Source organism: Spermophilus citellus, assembly GCF_964194105.1.
Source record: "Spermophilus citellus genome assembly, contig: SCAFFOLD_161, whole genome shotgun sequence".
Lineage (NCBI taxonomy): Eukaryota > Metazoa > Chordata > Mammalia > Rodentia > Sciuridae > Spermophilus > Spermophilus citellus.
In genome coordinates, this window is record NW_027672903.1 from 171059 (window position 1) to 193822 (window position 22764).

General features: G+C 40.9%; 1 protein-coding gene across 1 annotated transcript in view; it reads right to left on the reverse strand.

Moving 5' to 3' along the window:
* Positions 1–6361: 6361 nt before the first annotated feature.
* LOC308640405 (prolow-density lipoprotein receptor-related protein 1-like) overlaps positions 6362–22764 on the reverse strand; it is a gene marked incomplete at its 5' end in the record, with an annotated part of 46213 nt that continues 29810 nt past the window's right edge. Inside the window, 16 exons of the mRNA XM_081312331.1 lie at positions 6362–6418; positions 7112–7220; positions 8769–9246; positions 10785–11017; positions 12033–12147; positions 13631–13756; positions 14144–14693; positions 15672–15872; positions 16591–16755; positions 16846–17047; positions 17992–18175; positions 18552–18770; positions 19302–19488; positions 20278–20462; positions 20691–20820; positions 22059–22297. Of these exons, the coding sequence (XP_081168457.1) occupies positions 6389–6418; positions 7112–7220; positions 8769–9246; positions 10785–11017; positions 12033–12147; positions 13631–13756; positions 14144–14693; positions 15672–15872; positions 16591–16755; positions 16846–17047; positions 17992–18175; positions 18552–18770; positions 19302–19488; positions 20278–20462; positions 20691–20820; positions 22059–22297 (3353 nt within the window). The 3' untranslated portion in view covers positions 6362–6388. The remainder of the gene's footprint in view (positions 6419–7111; positions 7221–8768; positions 9247–10784; positions 11018–12032; positions 12148–13630; positions 13757–14143; positions 14694–15671; positions 15873–16590; positions 16756–16845; positions 17048–17991; positions 18176–18551; positions 18771–19301; positions 19489–20277; positions 20463–20690; positions 20821–22058; positions 22298–22764) is intronic.

The window sequence follows — 22764 nt, forward strand, 5'->3', positions numbered from 1 at the left end:
TTTATTGAACAAATAATCTGGTTAACTCATGCATACGTCTCTTCTTGTGTAGATAGGATTTATCTTTTTTATCACTTGTTTTGGTGTGAAAGGTCATTCAAGAGCTTCTCTTCCAGAAGCAAGGTAAATGAAGGCATGCACACAATACTGTTTTCTTCCTTGAATACCTCACCCTGGACACAGAAGACTCTAGATTTAATATTTTTTTACAAAATGGAACCTCATAGCCAGATATGTATATATCTTTTATTTATAAATAAAAAATTTAAACATCAGTTTCAGTAGGCCATGAAAGCTTTCTATATCTCCAGTACCACTTTCGATAGTTGCAGCATTCTTGACTAACCATTTCCTGGCTACCTAGGCACTGCTTCTGAAATCTAGCAGTCAGACCTTTGCACCTCTCTGCATTAGATTACAAAAAGAACACCCCCACCCTCCTCAATCCCTGATTGCTTTTGTTTCCAGGTTTGTGCAGCATTCTGTACCAAGCCAAGGCTATTGTTGAAAAAACTAGAAGCACAGGTTTCCACTTGAAGTGAGAGAAATCTTTTCCTCTTCTTGAAGTGGTGCTTAAAGTCACAGGTAGGAAGTTCTGTGTTCCACTAAGGGGACTAAATCTCCAGGAGGGCTGGCTTTCATTCCAAGTGGTTGATTTAAAGGTACCTTTCACTGAACTGAATCTCTTTTTTAAAACATGCAGTTTAAAAGCGGGAACCATCAGTTCAGTAAGCACTGACTATACCGAGAGCTATGATGGAACCAATAAAAACATAGCTGCTTGTGCAGTGGACACAGACATGCCTTGACATCCCTTGTGATTCTGTAGGGGAATCACCTGGGTTTTTGTTTGTTTGAGACCCAACTTGAAGGATGGGTAGCCCTATCACTTTGGGATCCTTTTCAAATTCAGATTCTGATACTATAGGTCTGGGGACCCTGAAACTGATTTCCCAAGTGGCTTCTAGGAGATGTCAAGGCTGATGGTTCACGGACCCACTTGGAGTTGCCAGGTTTTAGTTAGGACTTTGCCTCAAATTAAGTTTCAGTCACTGCTGGCTGTTCATAGACCTTTGAGCACCTGCCCAGGTGCATTTGGGGACTTGCTGTGGGAGCTGAATCAAAATGGAGCAAAGGCAGCTGCTCTTTTCAGCTAACACTTCAAAAGGCAGTCATTATTGCCTCTGGGAAATCAGGACCTTGCATACAACATAGAGAGCCCGGATTTCTGGCAAGTACTGAATCTCACCTGCATCCTAATTCCAAACATTTCTAAGGAAACCTTCGTAAAAGCAAAACTGGTGCTTTGTATGTTTCACTTTCCCTCCTCTCTCAATTATTCCCTACTGGCTTATATGTGAAACACCCTTTCTCTGATGATTAGGATTTGATTACTGAAGAGTTAAAATTCTATGTTTGCCCTATCAACAGAAACAAGTCCAAAACTCCATTTTAAAAAAATGAAAACTTTTGGATATTGTCATAAAAGTGTTCAGGATGGCACGGAGAGAGGCTCCTGCATCCTGCTGGGATCTGTTTTTGGACTGAAGGTCATTCTCTGCCAGAGCAGCACACACTTGACAGGGGCTTTAGACAAGGTGTGGGAGGAGGTGGAGTCTCAGGAGTCCTGCTGTGGGTGAGACTAGAACTTGAACTTGGTACTGGCTGACCTAGCAACTGCATGGCAGTGACCAACTAGTGTAGAGTAGCACTGTCTCTCACCCAAGCTCTTCACACCTGTTTGTGATGTGCCATCACAGCTCATTTTTAACCCCCTCAATCAGTATACCAAGCACGTGTCCCCACTTAATGCCTATAGGCTTTCCAGGATTACTTACATTATGCCTAGAGGACCAAGAGATCTGGGCAAGTGGAGCAGAAACTGCTTTAAACCAGCTCCTGTTCTTCCTGTCCTCCAGTCTGCTCTCCTGTGAATGCCCACATCCTCATTAAGAAGGGCTGTGGGTGGTGCTGTCTGGGTGCTTCAGCAACCACCCTCCTCTTCTTTTTTTTTTTTTTAAAGAGAGAGATTTTTTTTAAAAGAGAGAGTGAGAAAGAGAGAATTTTTTAATATTTATTTTTTAGTTTTTGGCGGACACAACATCTTTGTATGTGGTGCTGAGGATCGAACCCGGGCCGCACGCATGCCAGGCGAGCGTGCTACCGCTTGAGCCACATCCCCAGCCCAACCACCCTCCTCTTCGTTGCATAGATCACTCACCCAGTAAGTTTTGGGGACACCTGACATTTTGCCAGCACATTTGTGGGCACCATGGAAAACAACTATTTCAGGTCCTGTGGTATTCTAGCATGAGAGGTATTGTACAAGTGAAAGGAAAAGTGGAAAACAGGGTCCAGAGATGGAGGAGAAAGGATGATAGGTTAGGAAAAGTGTTGAGGGAGGAGGTGAGATGGGAGATGGGAGCAGAAAACTGTTGAGAAGAGAATGGGGAGCCTTCTAGGCAGAAAGTGCAGCAAACCCCAAGTTCCCACATAAAGTACGAGTAAAACACAATGCTTTGCTCATACTTCATTCTATAATAGTGTGGTAAAAACGGGAAAAAAAACCAATGGAACAATTGAGTAAGACTGAATAAATAAAAAATTCACCCTTTACCAGATTAGTTTCTGTAGAAGTAAATACAGTCTGAACGATTTCTGAAAATGCTCCAGAATCAAATATAAACAATTGATGTGAGAGTAGCTGATGGAATCCTCTGTTCATCAGGGTATAGACAGCCCCACAATCCAGTTGACAGGTAAGTAATTAGAACCTGAGAGCCTCAATCACATTCTCAGGGGTGCTGGAAAAGTTTTTCAACCAGGGTCTCTCTCAAAAACCCACCCATCTTCAGTCTGACCTTCCTAAAGTGAAGTCTTTGTCATTCATCTCTTTAAAGCCTTCAGGATCTCCCTTAAGTGCCATTCACTTAGCTCAAACTACTTGACTTGGCTGAGGCCTGAGTTTTCACCCTGGTTACCTTCCTGAATCAGTTCACATTCAAAAGGACTCCCTTCCCCCATCAGCTTAGAGGTGTCATATTTGAACATATCATTTACATGTGGCTTAACCTTTGGTGCTTTTTTGGGTTTTACCTCTAAATTGAAGGTAAAAGCATGAATAGTTCCCATTTATCTCAGTGTCTATGAGCAATGTATGAGGGTTACCTCTTAAAGCGTTTTCTGTACACAAGAGCTTCCTCCTCTCATACACACCTTGCCACACAGGTGCAAAGTGATATATAGCCCAAGGCCACTGGCCCCAAAACCTAAGGGTGGAGTCACTACCGATGAGGTCGGTCTCCCCTGGTGGGAAAGAAGGAAAATAAGGGACTCAATTATTACTTCTTGTAAAACCTTGTTTGAAATTCTCACCCAGATGTCCCAACAACCTCCACCCACATTCCTCGATCTGGTCACAGGCACAGTAGAATGACCTCCTCCCACCATTCTTCATTAAGGACTGAAGACACGGAAACAAGGTTGAATTTGCTCAAATCAAGGAAAACATACACAAGACTAGGCATGGGGCTAGTGATGAGTAGGGGACTTGATTCTTCAGTGGGGCGCATGGAGAGAATGGCTTCAGACTTAATTACGTCTTTACAATTCTTGTCCAACTGGTCTGCCCAAGTTACACAGACTGACAAGGAGGTGAGCCAGCAGGCAGTCTCACTTAGAAACCAGAGTGACTCTAAGATGGAGAGAAAGCCTACAAGGGTACGTGTGTACATTTCACACACTAAGCATATTTGTGATTCCTATGGCAAATGTCCCTGTCACCTCCCTTCTTAAACCACCATGAGCACCACTCATGCCAGTGGCTGCATCCATCATTAGGCTGAAGGAGGCTAAAGGAGGTTATTTAGATGTTCCCAGAGTTTAAATGACATATGCCTTTAATGTAAACCTTGCTCTTTCTGGATTTTCCCTTCGTATCTAGTACTGGACTGAATTAGATATCATCAGAGGGCTTCTCTAACTTCAATACTCTGAAGGTGACCATTAAAAATTAGATGAGGCCAGAAGAGAAATGAAATTTGAACAGTGGAGGCTGGGGAAGCTGATTGACGTACATAATTCTGTTGTCGGTCTGAAAGCAACAAACTCCATATTCTAGTTCTTGATTTGTCTGAATTCCATAAGCCCCCCCAGGAGTTAAAAATAGTAGAGACTTAATATACACCCTCCCACCATGACCTCTTCCCCCTTGTGTCCTAAGAAGAATTAGTATAAGTTCTTGGTTTAACTCTTAATTGCTAGCAGCAGACATAAAAAGTTTTGTGTAGGGCTCTTTGAACCAATTAGCATTTATAATTCTAAAAAATTCTTATTTTTTTCCAGAAGAAAACCAAAACCTATCACTGTGTTAGACAAGTTGAGTTTCTAGAAGGAAATTTGGATTTTACATCTGCCATAGGCTTACTGCTCCACCTATTAGGTGTAGATAAATTAAGAAATTAAGAGAGATCATCATAAGAGAAGGCTCTTGTAGTTGATAGCATGCCTGCCATTTCTACAAACATAGAAGATAAAGTGATGAAATTGGCATGCTAAAACCAGTTCAGGGAATGGGAATGGCTAGGAATTATTAAGTATAAAATCTGGAGTATTCATTGATAAGATTAAATCTTTTCATGAACTATTCAGAATGTTCTGTAAATTCTTGAATGGGGAAACAGAATGTCAAACTAGATTCAGGTGAGATAATACACTCACAGGAGATCAAAGATAAGAATAGGTATAAATAGACCAGGGTGGGGCAGGGAGGAAAGGTGATACCTGCTATACTTGGAAGATTTGGCTGCCTGCAGTCAGCTCCATTTTTCCCAAGAGGAGGAAATGGCAGGTGTTTCTGGGTCCCAGACTGGAAAGGGAGCCTGCAGAGTGGGGCTGAGAATAGCATTCCAGCTCAGAGCCTACAGAAGCAGGCTGAGCCAGGTGGAACACACACCAATTGATGTAGGACTTAAGGTCCAAAGGAGACCAAGGCAGCAACTCAAACCCGTGCAGAGAAAGAGGTAATACTGTTGTACATGCTTTTGAGTTTGATCCTTTCATGTCATTTTTATGTACAGGAAAAAGGCAAAGACTTGCCAACCACAAAACTGACGGCGAGACTGACTTTTGGAACAGGGATAGTAAGAAAAATCTAATTTTCTCCATTCCTGAGAAGGGCTGAGAGTGCTGTGGTGCTGAAAGTCTTTCTCAGGCACAGCTGAGCACCAGCCAGAGACTCAGCCTAGTCTCAGCAGGAAAGGGGGTTCCTGGGCATTTGTTGTTCAGGTCAAATTGATCTTTACTTCAAATTTTTTATGTTTCATTGAGAACACAGTTTATATATTACCCAGAGTAATATATATAAAATATAAAATTATACTTGGGGATCTACATGAATTTATTCACCAAGACACTAAATATGAAAAATCTAGATCCAAGCAAGAAAAATTTGCCAGATAAAGCTGTTTATTACAATTTAGACTCGTGTTATTGGGTAAAAGTGCTATGCTGTGTACAGACCTTTTCATTTTCACTCCATGTTCAATTAGCCTATTGATACAGGTTCTTGTAATCCCAATTTCAGCACTGGAAACTGGTTCAGGACTAAGTAATTTGTCCAAGGCTGCTACTATCCAATTTTAGACAATACCCCATCTCCCATCATGGATTCAGTACCCTTGGATTCCTCACATGGGTGTGGAGTCAGTAATAACCCAAGAAGACAAACAGAGGTGTTAGCAGTCCAAGTACCTGCATGTTCCCCCAGCAGGTAAGAGCTAGTTGAGATGAATCCTGGGGCACAGCTATACTCTGTTGCTGACTACAGTCTCCATCCACTTTAATTTAAATAAGCCTTGGACAAATCATGTGTCTGAGCTACTACATCTGTAAGTATATTAACCTGTTCTAGTATTAGTTTCAGAATTGAATAAAAGCACAATAAAAACAACTTTTATAAATCTTAAACAAAAATGAGTAATCACTTAACAAAAAATTTATCTGAAAGAAGAAGTGGTAGTAAACTATCATTTGAGCATTTGCTATTCTGCAGAAACTTGGCCTTTATCCTAAAAGGCAAAGAGATCACTATCTCTGGTAAAACGGGAAACAAGCCAGAGGATTAACTAGAAAAATCCTTTAAATCAGTGTTAGAGCCAAGATTCCAATGCAGAACTTCTGACTAGTACTGGGCCAGATGCTGTGGGATTCAAAAGGCTCTGTGTTTCTAAAACATATTAACAAAACCAGACAACTTTTTCTAATTTAAGAAGCAGTTATTTTAATAAGTCATTATGATTTACCATAAGCTGTTAAGGAGGTTAAAACAGTACACAACAAAATGTATAAATGATTTTCACTGGAATGTTTCAGTTCCATTTTTATAAGGTCAGTCAGTTTGTAAAGAGGTGAGCAATTCCTAGGGGAAAGGAGAGTTGGAGTTAGATAATATACATTGCAAGAGCCCAAAGCAAAGATCAAGAAGGTTAAACTAGGCAGAAGTCAGCAGAGATTACAAGGGGACCTAAGTTTTAAGGGTAATGCAAACCCTCATAACATCCTACCCCACCCCATCATGTGGAAGTCCACTAAAAGCTATTTTTTTATTATTATTACATTTATGTTTCACCTTGTTCAAGCTGTAAGTTCTTTTTTAAAAAATATTTTTATTTTATTAAACATTTTTTTTCATTATCAGGGGTTGAACCTGGGGGCACTCAAACACTGAGCTACGTTCCCAGTGTTTTTTGTTTTTTGGGTTTTTTTTTTTGTATTTTATTAGAGCAAGGTCTTCTGAGTTGCTTAGGGCCTCATAACTTGATGAAGCTGGCTTTGAACTCTCGATCCTCCTGCCTCAACCTCCCAAGCTGCTGGGATTACAGGTGTTCGTCACTGTGCCCAGCTCAACCTGTAGTTCTCTAAACCAGAGTCTAAGGACAATAGAGCCAACAGACAATAGCTTGAAACATAACAGCAACATTCACCAAAACCAAGAATCCCTTTAAATGGACATTAACTACTTTCACTGAACAGGAATTTTTTCAAAAGGACATTTCTTTAACCACATTTCACAATCCATTAGAAAGAGACTTCCCAGCCTTCCTCAGCATACCTGTTCATCGTAGGCTTCATTGACAAAAATCTCACTATTCATTAGATTTTCTTCTTCCTGGTCATTTTCTTTATTGTAGGTCAAATTTCTTGATGATGCTGTGCTAGTTCTAGAAATCAAAGAAGCAAAGTTGAAAGAGCTGTTCCTTGAGATAGAAGCTGAGATCGGGGTATGATTAGAAAAGGCCGCTTATCCCCTATCAAAGATTGTTGCTATAGAAACTATGCCTCATTTTAATTGAATGCCCACTTAAAAGTAAATGATCAGGAGTGCGCAATACTTCAATTTTGCCTTGTTACAGGCATGCCCTTAGCTTCAAAAATGGCATCTCTGCTCAACTGAGAGAAGCCACGTGATTGAAGTCAACCAGAACTGGATGCAAGGACAGGCACATGGTAGGTGACAACAGTGAATGAGAAAGCAGGTGAATGCAGCAGAAAGACCTGAGGTGACAATCAAGAAGCCCGAGGGTTACATCTCAGGTCGGTGATGTTAACCAGTTAGCCATTAACCAGTGTTGCTTTGGGCGATGGCCTTCTCAGTCTGCACAAGGAAGGCAGGACAGAGAGGTAGCTTTTAAAGCTTCCATCATATTCACATTTTTTCATCTGTAGGTCTTTTTTTTAATATTTATTTTTTAGTTGTAGTTGGCCACAACACCTTTATTTTATTTATTTATTTTTTATGTGGTGTTAAGAATCGAACCCAGGGCCTCGCACGTGCTAGGTGAGCACTCTACCGCTGAGCCACAACCCCAGCCTCTGTATGTTCTTCAGTGTCCCTTTCTCAATGTGTTTAGTCAGTGCCTTCCATCACATCTTTTCTACTCTTACTTTTTCTGAAACCTCATTTTTTTTATTCCTGCTGTATCTTCAATGACTTTCATGCTTTGGGCCCAAACTTAGCACTTGTGCTTTAAATAATTCCTGAGTTTATTTCACCTCTAGTTATGGACTAAATGGCGATCCCCCAAGTGCCCAGCATCCATATGTTGAAGTCCTAACTCCAAGTAACCCAGAATATGACTGTGGGGTCTTTAAGGAGGTAATTAAGTTAAATAAGACCACAAGGGTGAACCCTAATCCAGTATGGCAGATGTCTTTGTAAGAAAAAGAGATTAGGACACAAACACACAGAGGGGAAGACATGAGAAGACACAGGGAGGAACTGGTCATCCATCTGCCAGAAGAAAAGCCACAGAAGAAACCAATCCTGCTGACACCTTGATCTTGGGACTTCCAGCCTCCAGAATGATGAGAAATTAAATTTCTGCTGTTTAAGATACCCAGTCTCCGGTATTGTGTTATGGCAGCCCTAGCAAACTAGTACACAAATATTACCTCCAATCACTGGCACTGACCTTACTGCCTCACTGAAGGGGAATTTTATCACTTAATTTCTCAGACTCTGCCACTGACCATGGTTAAGACAGATTTTTAACTGCATAAATACCTCAGACCTCATACAGTAGTGCTTACCTCAGGTCTCAAAGACATGGTCCCAATTATTGTTTCTCCAGGGTATCTATAGGTAAGGCTTCCTTACCACCCTAAGTCCTTCCTCAAAAGACAAATTTCTAGTGTGGACTTACGTCTTCAACTCCATTAATATCAGAAGCTAATACAATTCTCCCGTGGAAACATGAGCTGATACTTACCGTTTTAATTTGTGTTCTCTTCTGAAATGTAGAAAAGCTCCCAGTGCTACCAGAACAACTGATAAGGCAGTGGTTACGCTGAATGCTATGTAGCCAGGGGTGGGTCCGTGAACTGCCTCCTCGCAAAACTCTCCACCATATTCCCTCAGACAGCTGCATTTTCTCAACTTTCCTTCTGTTGTACAGATTCCCCTCCCATTACAGAAATCACGGCTGCAGGGCACATGTTTTGCCTTCTGAGAGTCCTCGGACTGAACAGAAGCCCCTCTTTCCTTAGTTTCCGGGGTCTTGCTCTCTCTGGCAGGCATCAGAGTGGTTAGTGGGTTTGTGACATGATCTCTCATTCTTTCTGGGCCTGGGTATCCAGGTGTGTTGGACTTGGTAGCCTGGGGAGGTCGGGAAGCTTTTGGGGTCAACCTTTTGCCTGCTTCTGACTTTGTAGGTATTGATGTTGAATGAGCTTTACCTGGCTCAGTACCTGTAAACACAAGAGGTATGTGATATGGGTAGAGTTTACACACACACACACACACACACACACACACACACACACACAAGTGCCCTTTTATTTCTTGTGGCAGGGACTCATTACATTGCTTAGGGCCTCACAAAGTTGTTGAGGCTGGCTTTGAACTTGCTATCCTCCTGCCTCAGCCTCCTGAGCCACTGGGATTACAGATATGTGCCATAGCATCGGGCCTACCATTGCTTTTGATTAAACAAAACACTGTAAAGTCATACAGATATAGAGCTATGAGGTGTTCCCCCAAAAGCTCCTATGTTAATGAAGAAATATTTGGAGGTAAAATGATTTGACGGTGAGAACTTTAACCTGATCAGCCCATCCTAGTTTGAATGGACTAACTGAGTGGTGATCGTAGGCAGGGTAGGGCACAGCTAGAGGAAGTGACCACAAGGGGACATGCTCTGGAAGGGTTCATCTTCCTTGTAGCCCCTTCCCCTTCCTCTCCCTCTGCTTCCTAGCTGTCACGAGGAAAGAGGTTTCCTCTACCACGTCCTTTGAGCATGATGTTCTTCCTTACTTTGGGCCCAAAGCTATGAAGTCAGCTCTCTGTAGACTCAGACCTCAAATAAAATTTTCCTCCTCTAAGTTATTCTTGTCAGGTATTTTGATGAAAGCTGACAAAAAGCTAATGGTAGAATCAACTCTGGGAATCAAAATTCATTTTCTTTCCTATTTAAGAGAAAGTGACTAGGGTTAAAATAGCTATTTGTTCTTCCAGATAGTCAGGTTTTAAGAAGTGAATTTAGATTGAGAAGTGAGTGAGAACTCTTCACTGTAAGATTCCTGATTCCATTTCCAAATCTTTTTCATTAGTGGTTATGACCAGTTTCAGTAGATCACTCACTTCCCTTCAATTCTGTAGATTATGGGGCTTAGATACCACTGAAACAGTAGCTATGGAATGTCAGGATGGTGATTACAGAATTATACGTATTATGGTCACTCAGCTAACTGGCCATGGCCTTTCCATGAAGACACTATTTGAGATCCATCTACAGTTAGTATTTAAGTACCAACATGACAGTACTGAGCACCAGCAAGACAGATTTATGTAAGTTCTCTTGCATTTCTTAATAAACCTATGAGCTAAAAATAAAGTTGTTACCACTTTAAAAGAGGGAAACCAAAGACAGGTCAAATAGTTTTTTTCTCAACCTCCCTCCACTAGGCTATGGTTACCATGTCATCAATTTAAATCGACTGAATCAAATCTAGGTTAAATAAGGGCCCTTTTAGACGACATAACTTGCCCTTTGAAGTTCCCTATCATGTTGCTGTCCTGTTGTCAAATCAGATTTATGCAAGAAATACAGAATAATCTATATGCAATTGCCCATAGGTAGAAATTTCATATTGTTCAAGTTTCAAGAATCAGGTGATAAGAAGGTAACAATGTAGAGGATAAAAACTTGAGGAGTCCTATACAATGAGATGTAATTGAAAGTCATGTAGGCTGATGCATAATAAGTCTTGGTCTGTAGTTAACTCACAGTCCATCTCATCGGATCCATCCAGACAATCAGCATGACCATCACAAACTTGCTCCGTGGAAATGCATTTCTCACCATCCTTACAAGATTTTGATGACTCCGAGCATCTGGCAGACTCAAAGCATTTGTTTGCATCAGCCAAGTAGTACCCACTGGGACACTTGCAAGTCTGTCCCTCAGGATTTGGTAGACAGATATGGCTACATCCTCCATTGTCCTTTGAGCAGCTGTTACTACCTGAGGATCCACCCCACCCCCAAACATATTGAGTTAGATTAGGTTTCAGAAGAATCTGTGGTTAATGAATTGAGCCCACATTGTTGACATTAATCTCTTAATTTTCTCTTCTTACTTTATTAAACCCATGATCACCCTCCCAAAGTATTCAGTTAGGTATTCCAATTGTGTCTATGAGATAGGTAGAGAAAAACACATGAGCATTCTCTTGTTGAAATTTCAAGTCTCAGTTAACATGAAAAATAGATACTAGTGTCAAAGAATAGAATGAAGACTAGCTCCACGTTTGAGTTAAAGTGGTATTTCAATTATCTTGTTGTTGTTGTAACCCAGTGCACAATAATAAAATTAAATAGAACCCAAGTACTATCATTTGGGTCACAAGTGTCCCCTAAATGTTTCTAAGGTAAAGGCCTAGTAAAGGCCAAAATCCACAGTGTGACACTATTGAAAGAGATGGTGGAAATTTTCAGGGGAGTTATTTAGCTTTCTGGAGACATTCCTTTTAAGGAGACTGTGGGACCCTGGTTTCTTCCTCTTCCTCTGTTGCCTCCAGGCCATAAAATGAACAGTGTTGCCTTGCCACATGTTCCTGCCATGATGTATTGCCTTGCCACAGGCCCAGAAGTAATGAGACCAAACCAACCATGGACTGAAACTTCTAAAACTATAAGCCAAAATAAACCTTTTATCTTTATAAGTTGATTATCTCAGGGATTTGTTATAGCAATGAAAAGCTGACTAACACACTAATTCTACCAGTGCTCAGGCTAGTGAGTTTACTACTTGATTGTGAATGCTACATAAGTAATGGGACTAATTATGTACCTTAACCAGTTTGTATAGAAGTGCATAAAGATAAGAGATTTACACAGATCTACAGGAATTTGCCATAGAAACATATTAACATTTAATGGGAAACACAAAGATATTTCCGAGAGATATGGGATGATGGAGTATTTCAAAGTATTTCAGTAGATTACAGCACTGTCATAGTCACTGCAAGTTTACCTACCTTGTTGACTAAATTTACTGTAAACTTTTAAGTCCACAATCTTCTGGTCTACTTGGAACCACCGATTTTCTGAAAGTTCTGTTTTGCTGTACCAAACTTTAGTGATTTGGGCTGAAACAAAATCCAATGAATAATCATTAACAAAAACAAAATTTTATCTTAAGGCAACTTCCTGGGCAAAGAACATGGTTCAGCATGAATACTTTCATTCATTGGCCTAAATTCCAGTTGAGTAACAATAATTTTACAAAACAGACACGTATTTTTCTAAACCTTATTTCTGGAAGAGAATAAAAACCACTACAATACTTTCCTCCTAATAAATGTTTGTAAGCATGACCATAATATCCATATGTGTCCCAAGAGAAAGTGAGGATATGTGATCCATGTGATCCATGCAATTAATGAGTGATGATTTTGAATACTATTCTAGAACAACATTTCCAGAAATGGCTTATCTGCAACAAGAGTTACCATGGGATCTTAAAATAAGATGGCAAAGGTTTCATGATGTACCTAATTATATAGCAAAGGTCTCACAATGTACCTAATAAATTAGCAACTCTCAGGTAGGAGCTGAAAACATTTTTTCCCCTTCCATTTCTGATGTGACTAGTCCAACTAGCCAATGGACTAGCATTTGAAAATATAAAGAGAAAGATTTATCGTAAACAGATTTTTACAGTTTCTTTAGACATGAGTCAGAAATTTATACACCAAAATCTAGCATATATAAAAACAATACACTAGAACACTGATTTAGTATAATTCCTTTGAAATATGAGAAATTCCATGTTAGAATGCTTGTTAATTTATTAGTACTTTCAAGAGTACTTAATCAACCAAGGGAAGTACTGTCTTCATTTTATAGGTAAGATATTAGAACGACTGATAGCAGGCATACTATCTAGTTCTAATTCCAGGCCCAGTTCTCTGTGTACTATATCACGGCTATAGATTGGATAAATGTTATCCAAAGGTCCACGTGTTGAGGTGAGATCCTTAGCCTGTAGCTCTGTTGAGAGGTGTTAGAACCTTAGGAGGTGAAGCCTAGTAGAAGGAAGTTATATCATTAGGGGTGTGCCCTAGAGAAGGGGATATTGAGACCCTGGGCCCTCCTGCTCCTCTGTTTCCCCCTCCATGAGTGAGAAACCTTCTCTACCATATGCTCCTACCTTGATGTTCTGACTCACCACAGGCCCCAAAGCAACAGGGTCAAGTAATCATAAACAGAAACCTAAGAGACCATAAATCAAAATTTATTCCTCTTCTAAGTTGATTAACTAAGGTATTTTGTCTCAGTGATAGAAAATTACCATAACCATGGTATCATCAAAAGCAGAGAGCCTCATATGAAAGTCAGGAATTTCAGGAAGAAAGGAACTAAGCTTATTCATAGGAACAATAACCAAATAAGTAGATGTTCTCCCCAAGTCACAGAATCACTGTTACAGTATCCTTTTCCAGATTGGTTTTTCTTCCAAAGGACAGATACTGCCAAAGACTGGTGCTAACCCCTAGTAGCAGATACTCTCTGGATATCCAGGAGTAGATTCAGATCACAAAGATAATTGGATGGAGAATCAAGACCTACCATCATCAGTTGTTGTCCAGAACATCATGCCTTGACCAAACGTAAAGAGGTTAAGGCCCAGAATTCCTTGGCGGTCTACTCTGTGTCTAGAGCCATCTTGTTGAATACTTTCTATGAGTCCTCTTCCTAGGAAGAGAGGTTCAGTTAATTTCATTTGGCCCAAACACCTGTCCTATATCCTGTAGCTCCATCTGCTATGTCTTGCCTCCCTTCCTGTCTGCCATGACTTCTCTAAAGTCAGGTCTTCCTCATTCATTCCTCTTTAACAGTGAGACAAATAGTTACACATGCAGATTTCTTAAGTTCTCAATTTTATTCCACGAGAGGAACTGCATGACTCTGTGGGCTATGCCATGCTACTTAGGACGGGAGAAGATTGTTTAGGATATGTTGGTAGAAAATGTTCATGCAGAACAAAAAAGCTGATTGAAATTGTGGCTGAAGACAAGAGAGCCAGAATTGCATTATTTCACTCTGGCTTCAAGGTTTAGGGTGCCATTAGCAACTGCTTACCAGTATCAGCCCAGTACAGGTGGGTCCCTGAATCAGAAAAGGCCAATCCCACAGGCACCTGGGATTTCCGCCATAGCATCTTCCTCCTGCTGCCATCCATGGAGGCACATTCAATGCTGGAACCACGCTTCCTATCATCTAGGGAACCCAGGTCCACAAAGCACATGACTGCAGTAGGTGGGTGGAGCACAACAGACACTGGGCGGTAAAGATTTTCACTGAGCAAGACAATGGGATACTGGGATTTTAAGGAACCTACATTAATATGGGGCTGTTCACTGCCAATCCAATATATGTTTCCACTCAGCCAGTCCACAGCAAGGTCAACCACAGTCCCCTTCACAGAAGTGATTTTCCTCCATGCAAGTGTGCCAGGATCTTTAAGCCTCAGCAGCCTGATATCACCATGATTCAATTCTGAGAGGTAGAGAGTTTTTTCCTGGACGATATAATCCATTGATGCAAGCTGGTCCACATTGGTAAAAGGAAGCATTCTATGTTCTGGTAAAGTTCCTTGTCCTGGGAAAGCTTTTAGATTTTTCAGATAGACCTATGGGGGAAAAAAATTAGGACTGTAGAACCGAATCGGTCTAGTCTCACTCTTCATTGATTTTGCATTAACATTAGGGTTCCTAAGTTTCAGATTTTCAGATATTCTACCTTCTGAAAGCAGAGAAAAGTTCTTTGGCTCGCTTCCTGGAGCTTCAAGGACTAAAACTTCCTAGAATCTATGTGTTTTGAAGATTTGTACATCTCTTGAATGTCTTCCTCTTTAAATGAGATTCTACTAGTGAATTTCCAAAACCAATCTTCCACCCCAAAATTTATTTTATAATTTTAAAATACCAAAGTTGACAAGTCCTCTGAATGGAAGAGGTTAGGGGTGACTTGTTTGTTATGACTATCTACTCCTATAATAATTTTTTTTTGTATCAGGGATTGAACTCAGGGGCATTCAACTCTGAATCACATCCCTAGGCCAATTTTGAATTTTGTTTAGAGACATTGTCTCAAAGAATTACTTAGTGCCTCGCTTTTGCTGAGGATGGCTTTGAACTCAGATCCTCCTGTCTCAGCCTCTTGAGCCACTGGGATTACAGTCAGGCACCACCGCCAGGCTCTCCTTCTGTAATTTAAAACAAGTTTCTTCATTAGATGAGCTTCCTCCCCAGGCTAGAACCTGCTGAGCTGCTTGTATGTGGAGTGTCTCTACATCATCAACCAGGTCCTTGGACAACTAAACAAAGGTAAGCCCACTCTCGGATCTCTACCCTCACTGTGTTCTGATGTACTAAGAACTTCTTCAGGGAATTTTAAGTAGGCACGGTCTTCATTCAAGTATTTTGGAATACTTTATTTTGGTCATCATGGCAAGCAACACATACCGAGTACTGAAATTTAAGTTGTAGGTGAAGAATATTCCAAGGGAAAGGGCCCCTCCCATTGACACCTGTATGTGGAGAATTCAAACACCCACAGTCTGAAACAGTCTGTTTCAGATATGTAAGGAAAAGCTTGGGAACAGTACCTGCATGATAACTGTGGGTAGTACAAGAAACACAAACGCAGACTCCTTGAGTGGGACACAGGTGGTTCCATCATCTGCAAGCAGGAGCCCCACTGGACAATGACAGTTCCCCTTGGATCGTGGGCTCAGAAGGCACAAGTGAGAACATCCAGTGTCCAGACAAGGATTAGAAGACCTGGGCTGTAGCACCTCATGCATTATCTGGAAGAAAATAGCCAGTTGCTGCTATGTATTACCGAATTCTTAAAAACAGAAAAACAACGTGAGTAAATTCTTCTTTCACTTATTTATTTATTTATTTATTATTTATTTATTAAAGATAGAGTGAGAGAGAATTTTTTAATATTTATTTTTAATATTAATTAAAATATTAATTTTTTTAATATTTATTTTTTAGGTTTTTTTTTGGCGGACACAATATCTTTTGTTTGTACATGGTGCTGAGGATAGAACTCGGGCCGCACTCATGCCAGGTGAGCGCGCTACTGCTTGAGCCACATCCCCAGCCCCGTTTATTTATTTTTATAAATAAATATTTATCTACTTATTTTAAATAAATAATTTTTTTTCCTAGGCTGGGAAAATAAATCTGGGTTCAATCCCCAGAGCTTCATGGATGCTAAGTACACACTCTACCACCGAGGTACACTCCAATCCCTAGTTTTTTTTTTTTTTTAGTTGTAGATGGACACAATACCTTTATTTATTTATTTTATGTGGTGCTGAGACTTGAACCCAGTACCTCACACATGCTAGGCAAGCACTTTGCCACTAAGCTACAGTCCCAGCCCCTAAATTTTGCTTTTTAATCATTATAGATGTATGTCACTAAGTTTGGTATTTAGGCAGTTCTTATAACTCATACATACAGCCTTTCTGGGGAGAACTAGGGGGATAACTGAAAGAGCATACTGTATACCTTGAGTCCATAGGGCTGTCCAGAACGCTTGATGAGGACAGCCCTGTTCTTGACTGTCATCTTCTGCACACGCTGCACTGTTCTTGTCTTCAACTCCAACCAGAAGACTTCATCTTCAAACACAGCAACTGAAAAGGGGTTCTTGATTTGTGTTAGCTGCAACATCTAAAATGGTGAAGGTGACCTTTCTAGGGTGAGTTTTACATACGAGACACATGACATTTCAAACAAGCCTAATGTCAAAAGGACACTTACACTAATGCCAGTACCATCTAGGTTGGCAGAACCAATGCAGTGAAATTTGTCATCAGACCAGAATATCTTCCAACTTAACTGGTCAAGGGCTATGCTAGTTGGCCGTCCAAGACCTTGACTGATGAGTATTTTCCTGTCGCTGCCATCCATTCCAGCTCGCTCTATTTGAGGTTCTTCTCCAATTTCAGACCAGTACATTAATCTGTGCAAATAAAAGTCAACTTTAAGATAATGTATTGCCTTGCCTTATAGAATATAATGTCAATGCATTCCTTAAAACACTGTTTTACAGCTCAGTTATTTTTTCCTTCAGCGTTAATTGGGTCTAAGTGCACTTGTGAAATATTAAAGTACACTTTTCTTTGACATTTCATGGTGATTGTTTAGACATCATTGGAGGGTAAAGTATCTATCACAACAGTGGTACATGAATTCTGAGAGTACATTAGTGCCTAGCCTGGAAATATCCAGGGAACCTGCCAATCTTTCCTTGGCTAAAAAGTAGGATAGTTTCATGGGCATATGCATGCCTTAGACTTCATTCTTAACCATAGGTTATTAGATGCATTGAAAACTACTGCCCATTTCTGGAGGACCATGTTGATAGATTCCTGGTTAAAAGTATTAAAAAGGTAAGAAGGAAGAGAGAGGGTACCCAATCTGGGTTACCTTTGGATCTTATTTCTTATATCTTTTTCTTATATTTGCTATCCAAAGGCCATCCCAGTGAGGAGATGGGAGTGTTAACTTTAAATTCTTTGCTTTTGCAGAAGGAAAAAAGACTCTATATGGAATAAACCAAGCTTGCCAAAAACTCATATTATTGTAAATTTCACATTTGTCCTAGGTTCCACGCTTACTCATCATTTTAAAGTCATAAAGGTCCAGAGGTATATATGTTTATCTGAGCAGAAGAAACTACAGGTGAGCCACTGAGTGAAAAATACTTTCATCTCATTTTACTGAAATTAGATCTTTTTTCCAGAGTTTCTAAGATTACTTTTGGATAGTTGACCCACATCACTATAGATCTAAAGTTTAGTAAGTTTTCTATTCATTCTGTGATAGGGAACACAGACAACCTAGAACTAAGGAGGAATAACCAATCTCTAGGTCTTGACCAGTCATTCTGATACCTGGACTCACCCATTTAGGGGATCCAATGCCAAAGATTGGGGCTGAGTCAAGTTATCATCCAGGACAACTGTATACTCAGATTTCCCTCTCCAAATGGCAGTCAACCAAATGGCCAAAATCTGACCAGCTGTCCCATCAGTCCAGTAGAGATTCCTCCCAATCCAGTCAACCGTTAGACAGTTTGACTTTATCCCTGAAGAGAAGAAATAATTTAACATGAGAACACATGTTGAATGGTAATTTTTACTAGGTTTGAGTTCAAGGGTTCTGGAATTGTTCATTAATTTTCCATCTCCTATATGCATCTCCAATGCAGCAAATCTTTAAAATTCTTCCCCTCCTATAGTAGATGACCATTAGAGATGATGGTCACCAGCTGATATTTTGGCAGACTTCCATGACTACTGAGAACACCATGCACCTTTCCATTTCCTACCAACCAGCAAGCCTTGGCCTCTTGTAGCAAAGGAAATATGATCAAACTCATGTTTAGAATGTAAACAGCCACTCGTTTTATTTTTTATGTGTATTTGATAAGCATGGAATGGAAGCCTTAAAGGGTGCAATACCTTTTACCACAGTCCCTTTCTTTTTAGTGTCCATACTTATCCACTTTATACTTTCTGCATTAAGGTCTGCCCAGAAGACCTTTTGATCCACTAAATCATAGTCAACAGAGAAAATAATCAGGTTCTTGTCTGTGGTTGATAGAATATCTTCTTTCAAGCTTCTCAATCCATAGAGGAATAGGTTAAACTGAATTGCAACAAGCAGGACTGGTTCAGCACCTGTCAAATAAGAATTGCTTTCAACATAGCCGTAAAGGAATTTGAACAGTAAAAGCTAGCACTGACTAATGAATTAGAGGACAAAGTAGGCTCTTGCCTTCTCCCTGACAGGGCTAAGATGCCAACAAGATGAGTAGTTCTTCAGTATGTAATGGTTAGAATAATAACCATAGTGAAAGATACTTAGACATTTTTTTTTCCATTTTAATTCTCTTCTAACTAAGTATTTGGGAGTAGGTGGACCAGAAAAATATGCTCGACTGTACAGGTAAGGTTGAGCCATGGTTACAAATGCCAGAATTATGGTTCTGTTACAGTGACATCTTATTAGCAGATAGTTTCAGATTAATTCAGTGTGAAATGCAAGGTTTGAAGGGACAGCTGTGGGGAGTTACTTGGATTTTTCTGAAGAAAAACAAGAAGGAGCATTTAGGATCTAAGAAAGACAGATTTACATTGGGATTCCTGGAAGATTTAGGAACTTAAAGCTCACAATCCAGGGCTCTGAAGATATTTGCAGCTCCAGTGTACCTGTCGCTTTACAGGTGTGGCCATCAGGCTCCAGCAAGTAGCCAGGACGACAGATACAGATGTAGGAGCCCTGGGTATTGACACAGGTCTGACTACAAGGCCTACTACCCGACTCCTGGCACTCATTCACATCCTGGCAGATCCGACCACGGCTCTCCAGCTGAAAGCCTTGCTCACAAGCACATATCTGAAAGAGACGAGAAGACATTAAAAATTCCTGAAGAAAGAACAACACTGAAAAATGGCATCAACCTTGGTATGAAATGTGTACGGGGCTGTGTTGAATTCTGACAACTCAAACTGTTCTCAGAACCAACTTTATATTTAATATAGTCAATTCTCTTTGCCTTATCAACCATGCCACACCCCTTATACCCTTTTTACCATCATGGGTCCAAGTTCAGCCCAGGACACCCAGAGCCTAAGCAGGATCACTGCAAGGAGAGGCATGCAGACTTATCTAGCTGGCTGTCTACCAACAAAGATGCCAGTACAATCCAATACCAGAACAGTTTTCCCTGACTTGTCCATTACAATCAAGTTCACTGTGTTCTGCCAACCAACTATACTAACTAGAGCCCAGACAGTTCACCATTTAAGGGCAGGTCAGATTCCAAATACTCACATGGATGCAACTGTTTAGAAGCAGGTAGACAACTTCCTATAGCATGAGGGGACTGTTTGGCTCTTAGGACAATCCACAACAGTTCCCACTTAGCCCTCCATGTCATTTAGAGCTCAGACGGTCATAGTTTCTACAAGCTGAGTGGCAAGGTTCCAGGAGATTCAAGGTAGGAAAGGAGCCAAAAAAGGTCTCACCAGGAGCCAGAAGGCTCAGGCAGATCAGTGGATGGTAAGACAGCTCTGCTATGTAAGACTTAAGAGGTCAAGGAGCAGTCAGGGACAACCTGAACGAGATCACTGTCTACTTTCCCTAGACCAGGTTTATAGCTGCTCAAGAACAGAAGCAACTCACGGGCCCGGCTGGGGACGGGTAGCAGGTGTGGGAGCAATGTCCTGGGCTGCAGGCTGCCAGCGAGCACGCTCCACCTTCATCAGAGCCGTCAGAACAGTCTGCCTTCCCATCACACACCTCGCTGAGGCTCAGGCAGGCATCGGTGCCGCATTGGAACTCAGAACCCAGGCACTTCTGAGGGGGGCCTGCAAGGGATGGCTTCTTACTTAAGAGTTGTTTTCTGGCCCCCAGGGATCCCTCCCTCATCATGGTCTCCCTGTGTATAATCAAGATGTCTCTGTTTTGAGAACAGATTTCTGGTTCTGTAGCATTTGCTTGTGAGCTGGTTGCTCACTCCCACAGTTAGGGGGCCCTTGAAAGCCAATGACCTCTGCATCCCTGTCCCACCCACATAAAGGGCTCCTTGTACTTACATCCAGCCTCGTCACTGCTGTCCCTGCAGTCACTATGCCCGTCACAGTGCCAGGAGTCAGGCACACACTGGTCTCTACTGGCACAGCTCCACTGGGTCGGGCCACACTGAAGCACCTCAGGGTCACAGTCCTGAGGAGACAGTGATGTAGTCAGCAGCTCTGGCATCCAGAGCCCAGAAAGGGAGCTTGGGGAAAGGAGGCCTGGGTTAGGAGACTGCTCTCAAGCCCGCACTTTAAGGAGGCCAGATGGAGTCCAAAATCTCAGAAGTGACATGAATTATGAGAAAGTCTTTTTGTAGCTGGAGTTTAGGATATCAAGTAGTGGGAAACAACGTCTTATTTTTGACACACTGACCGATTGGGAAGCCTTAACTTAATTTGGAAACAAAAGCAAAGGAATTTGTTCTAGAAACACTGATGTAGAATTCTGCCTGCCCTGGCTAACACATACCCCAGCAAATTAACACTGAGCATATTTTTGTACCTACTCTGACTTGGATACTCGAAGGGAGAGGGACATCTATGCACCTGCTAGTCCCTGGAGCCTTTAAATTCATTCTCAGCCCCTCTGCAGGACAAGATGTATCCTAAATCCACAGTTTCTGAAGAGGAAATCGAACACTTAGGAATAATTCCTTGCTTGAGGTCACATGCAAGCAGTAGAATTTGAGTTCAAGCTGCATCTATACCATGCTGGAGCTTTAGTAAAATTCATAGTGTCAATTAAGTAGAGCTAGTGACAGGGTTGTTCAGTCCTTCATACCACATATCTAGGTAGGACATTTATGTCATGGTTATCACATTCTACCACTTGCAAATCTCGTACAACACAAATATGTCTCTTGAAAGTATGAATTTCAACAGCTTCCTGTTAACATTTGGGACACTTTGATGTAGCTAGGAGTGGCTTTCTGGGGAGTAATTATGGTGACTTCTCTGGTCTTGCATTTTCCCATATTTTCTACAGAAATCATGTACTATGCTGTGATTAGAAATCCACAGTTGGCCCTCCGTATCTATGGGTTCTTTGTCCATGGATTCCACTAACCAAGACCCCAAATATTTGCAAAAGAAATAGTGTTTGTACTAAATATATACATTTTTCCTTGATATTATTCCTTAAACAATAAACTATAACAACTATTTATATAACATTTAACTTTGCATTAGGTATTATAATTAATCTAGAAATGATCTAAAGAATCTTGCAGGATGTGCTCAGGTTATAAGCAAATACTATACCATTTTATACAAGGAACTTGAGCCTCTGTGAATATTTGAATTTCCATGAGGTGGTCCTGGAGCCAATCCCCCACAGATTCTGATGGGTGACTAAACTCCCCTTTTCCTGAAACAAGAGTGTCCTACCTTCTCATCACTTCCATCTTTGCAGTCCAGGTCATGGTCACATATCCATTCTGCCAGCACACATTCTCCACTCCTCCTGCACTTCACCTCCCCTGGTGGGCACCTCAGGGGCCAGGCAACAGGGCAGTCTTCTTCATCTGAGTGGTCCAGGCAGTCTCGGTTCCCATCACAATGCAGAGAGAAAGTGATGCACTGGCCATTTTCACATCTAAATTCAGATGGGCTACATTTCTCATGAACTGAAAAAATAAAAGCTTTAGGTGAGAATTAAACCACATATGAAGCAATTCAATGACAGATAAAATGGTTAGAAGATCCCTCAGTTTAGTGCTATCACTTCATTTTAGGAACTAGCCCAAACAAGTGTTAGAGCAGGAAGATGGTTCTAGTCCAAAGTTGGGTCAGAAAGGGCCTAATAAGGAGCTCAAGCCCCAACCAGAAGCTAGCCCTGAAAATCTGCTATTTGTCCTAGAAATCAAGGTTTCAGGGACAGGGGTGGGAGGATGTGTAGGACACTGGGATAGGCACAGTAAGGACACCCCTCTGGGCCCTTTATTTATCTATCAAAAAAAAAAAAAACGCTTCCACAACATGCAAAATATTCTATAATTTACATTCTTAAACTCAATACGTATACATAGATGTTACTTGATAAACATCTAAGAGAAAGAATCAAGCCTAGGAAAAACTATAATAGGTGTTAAAA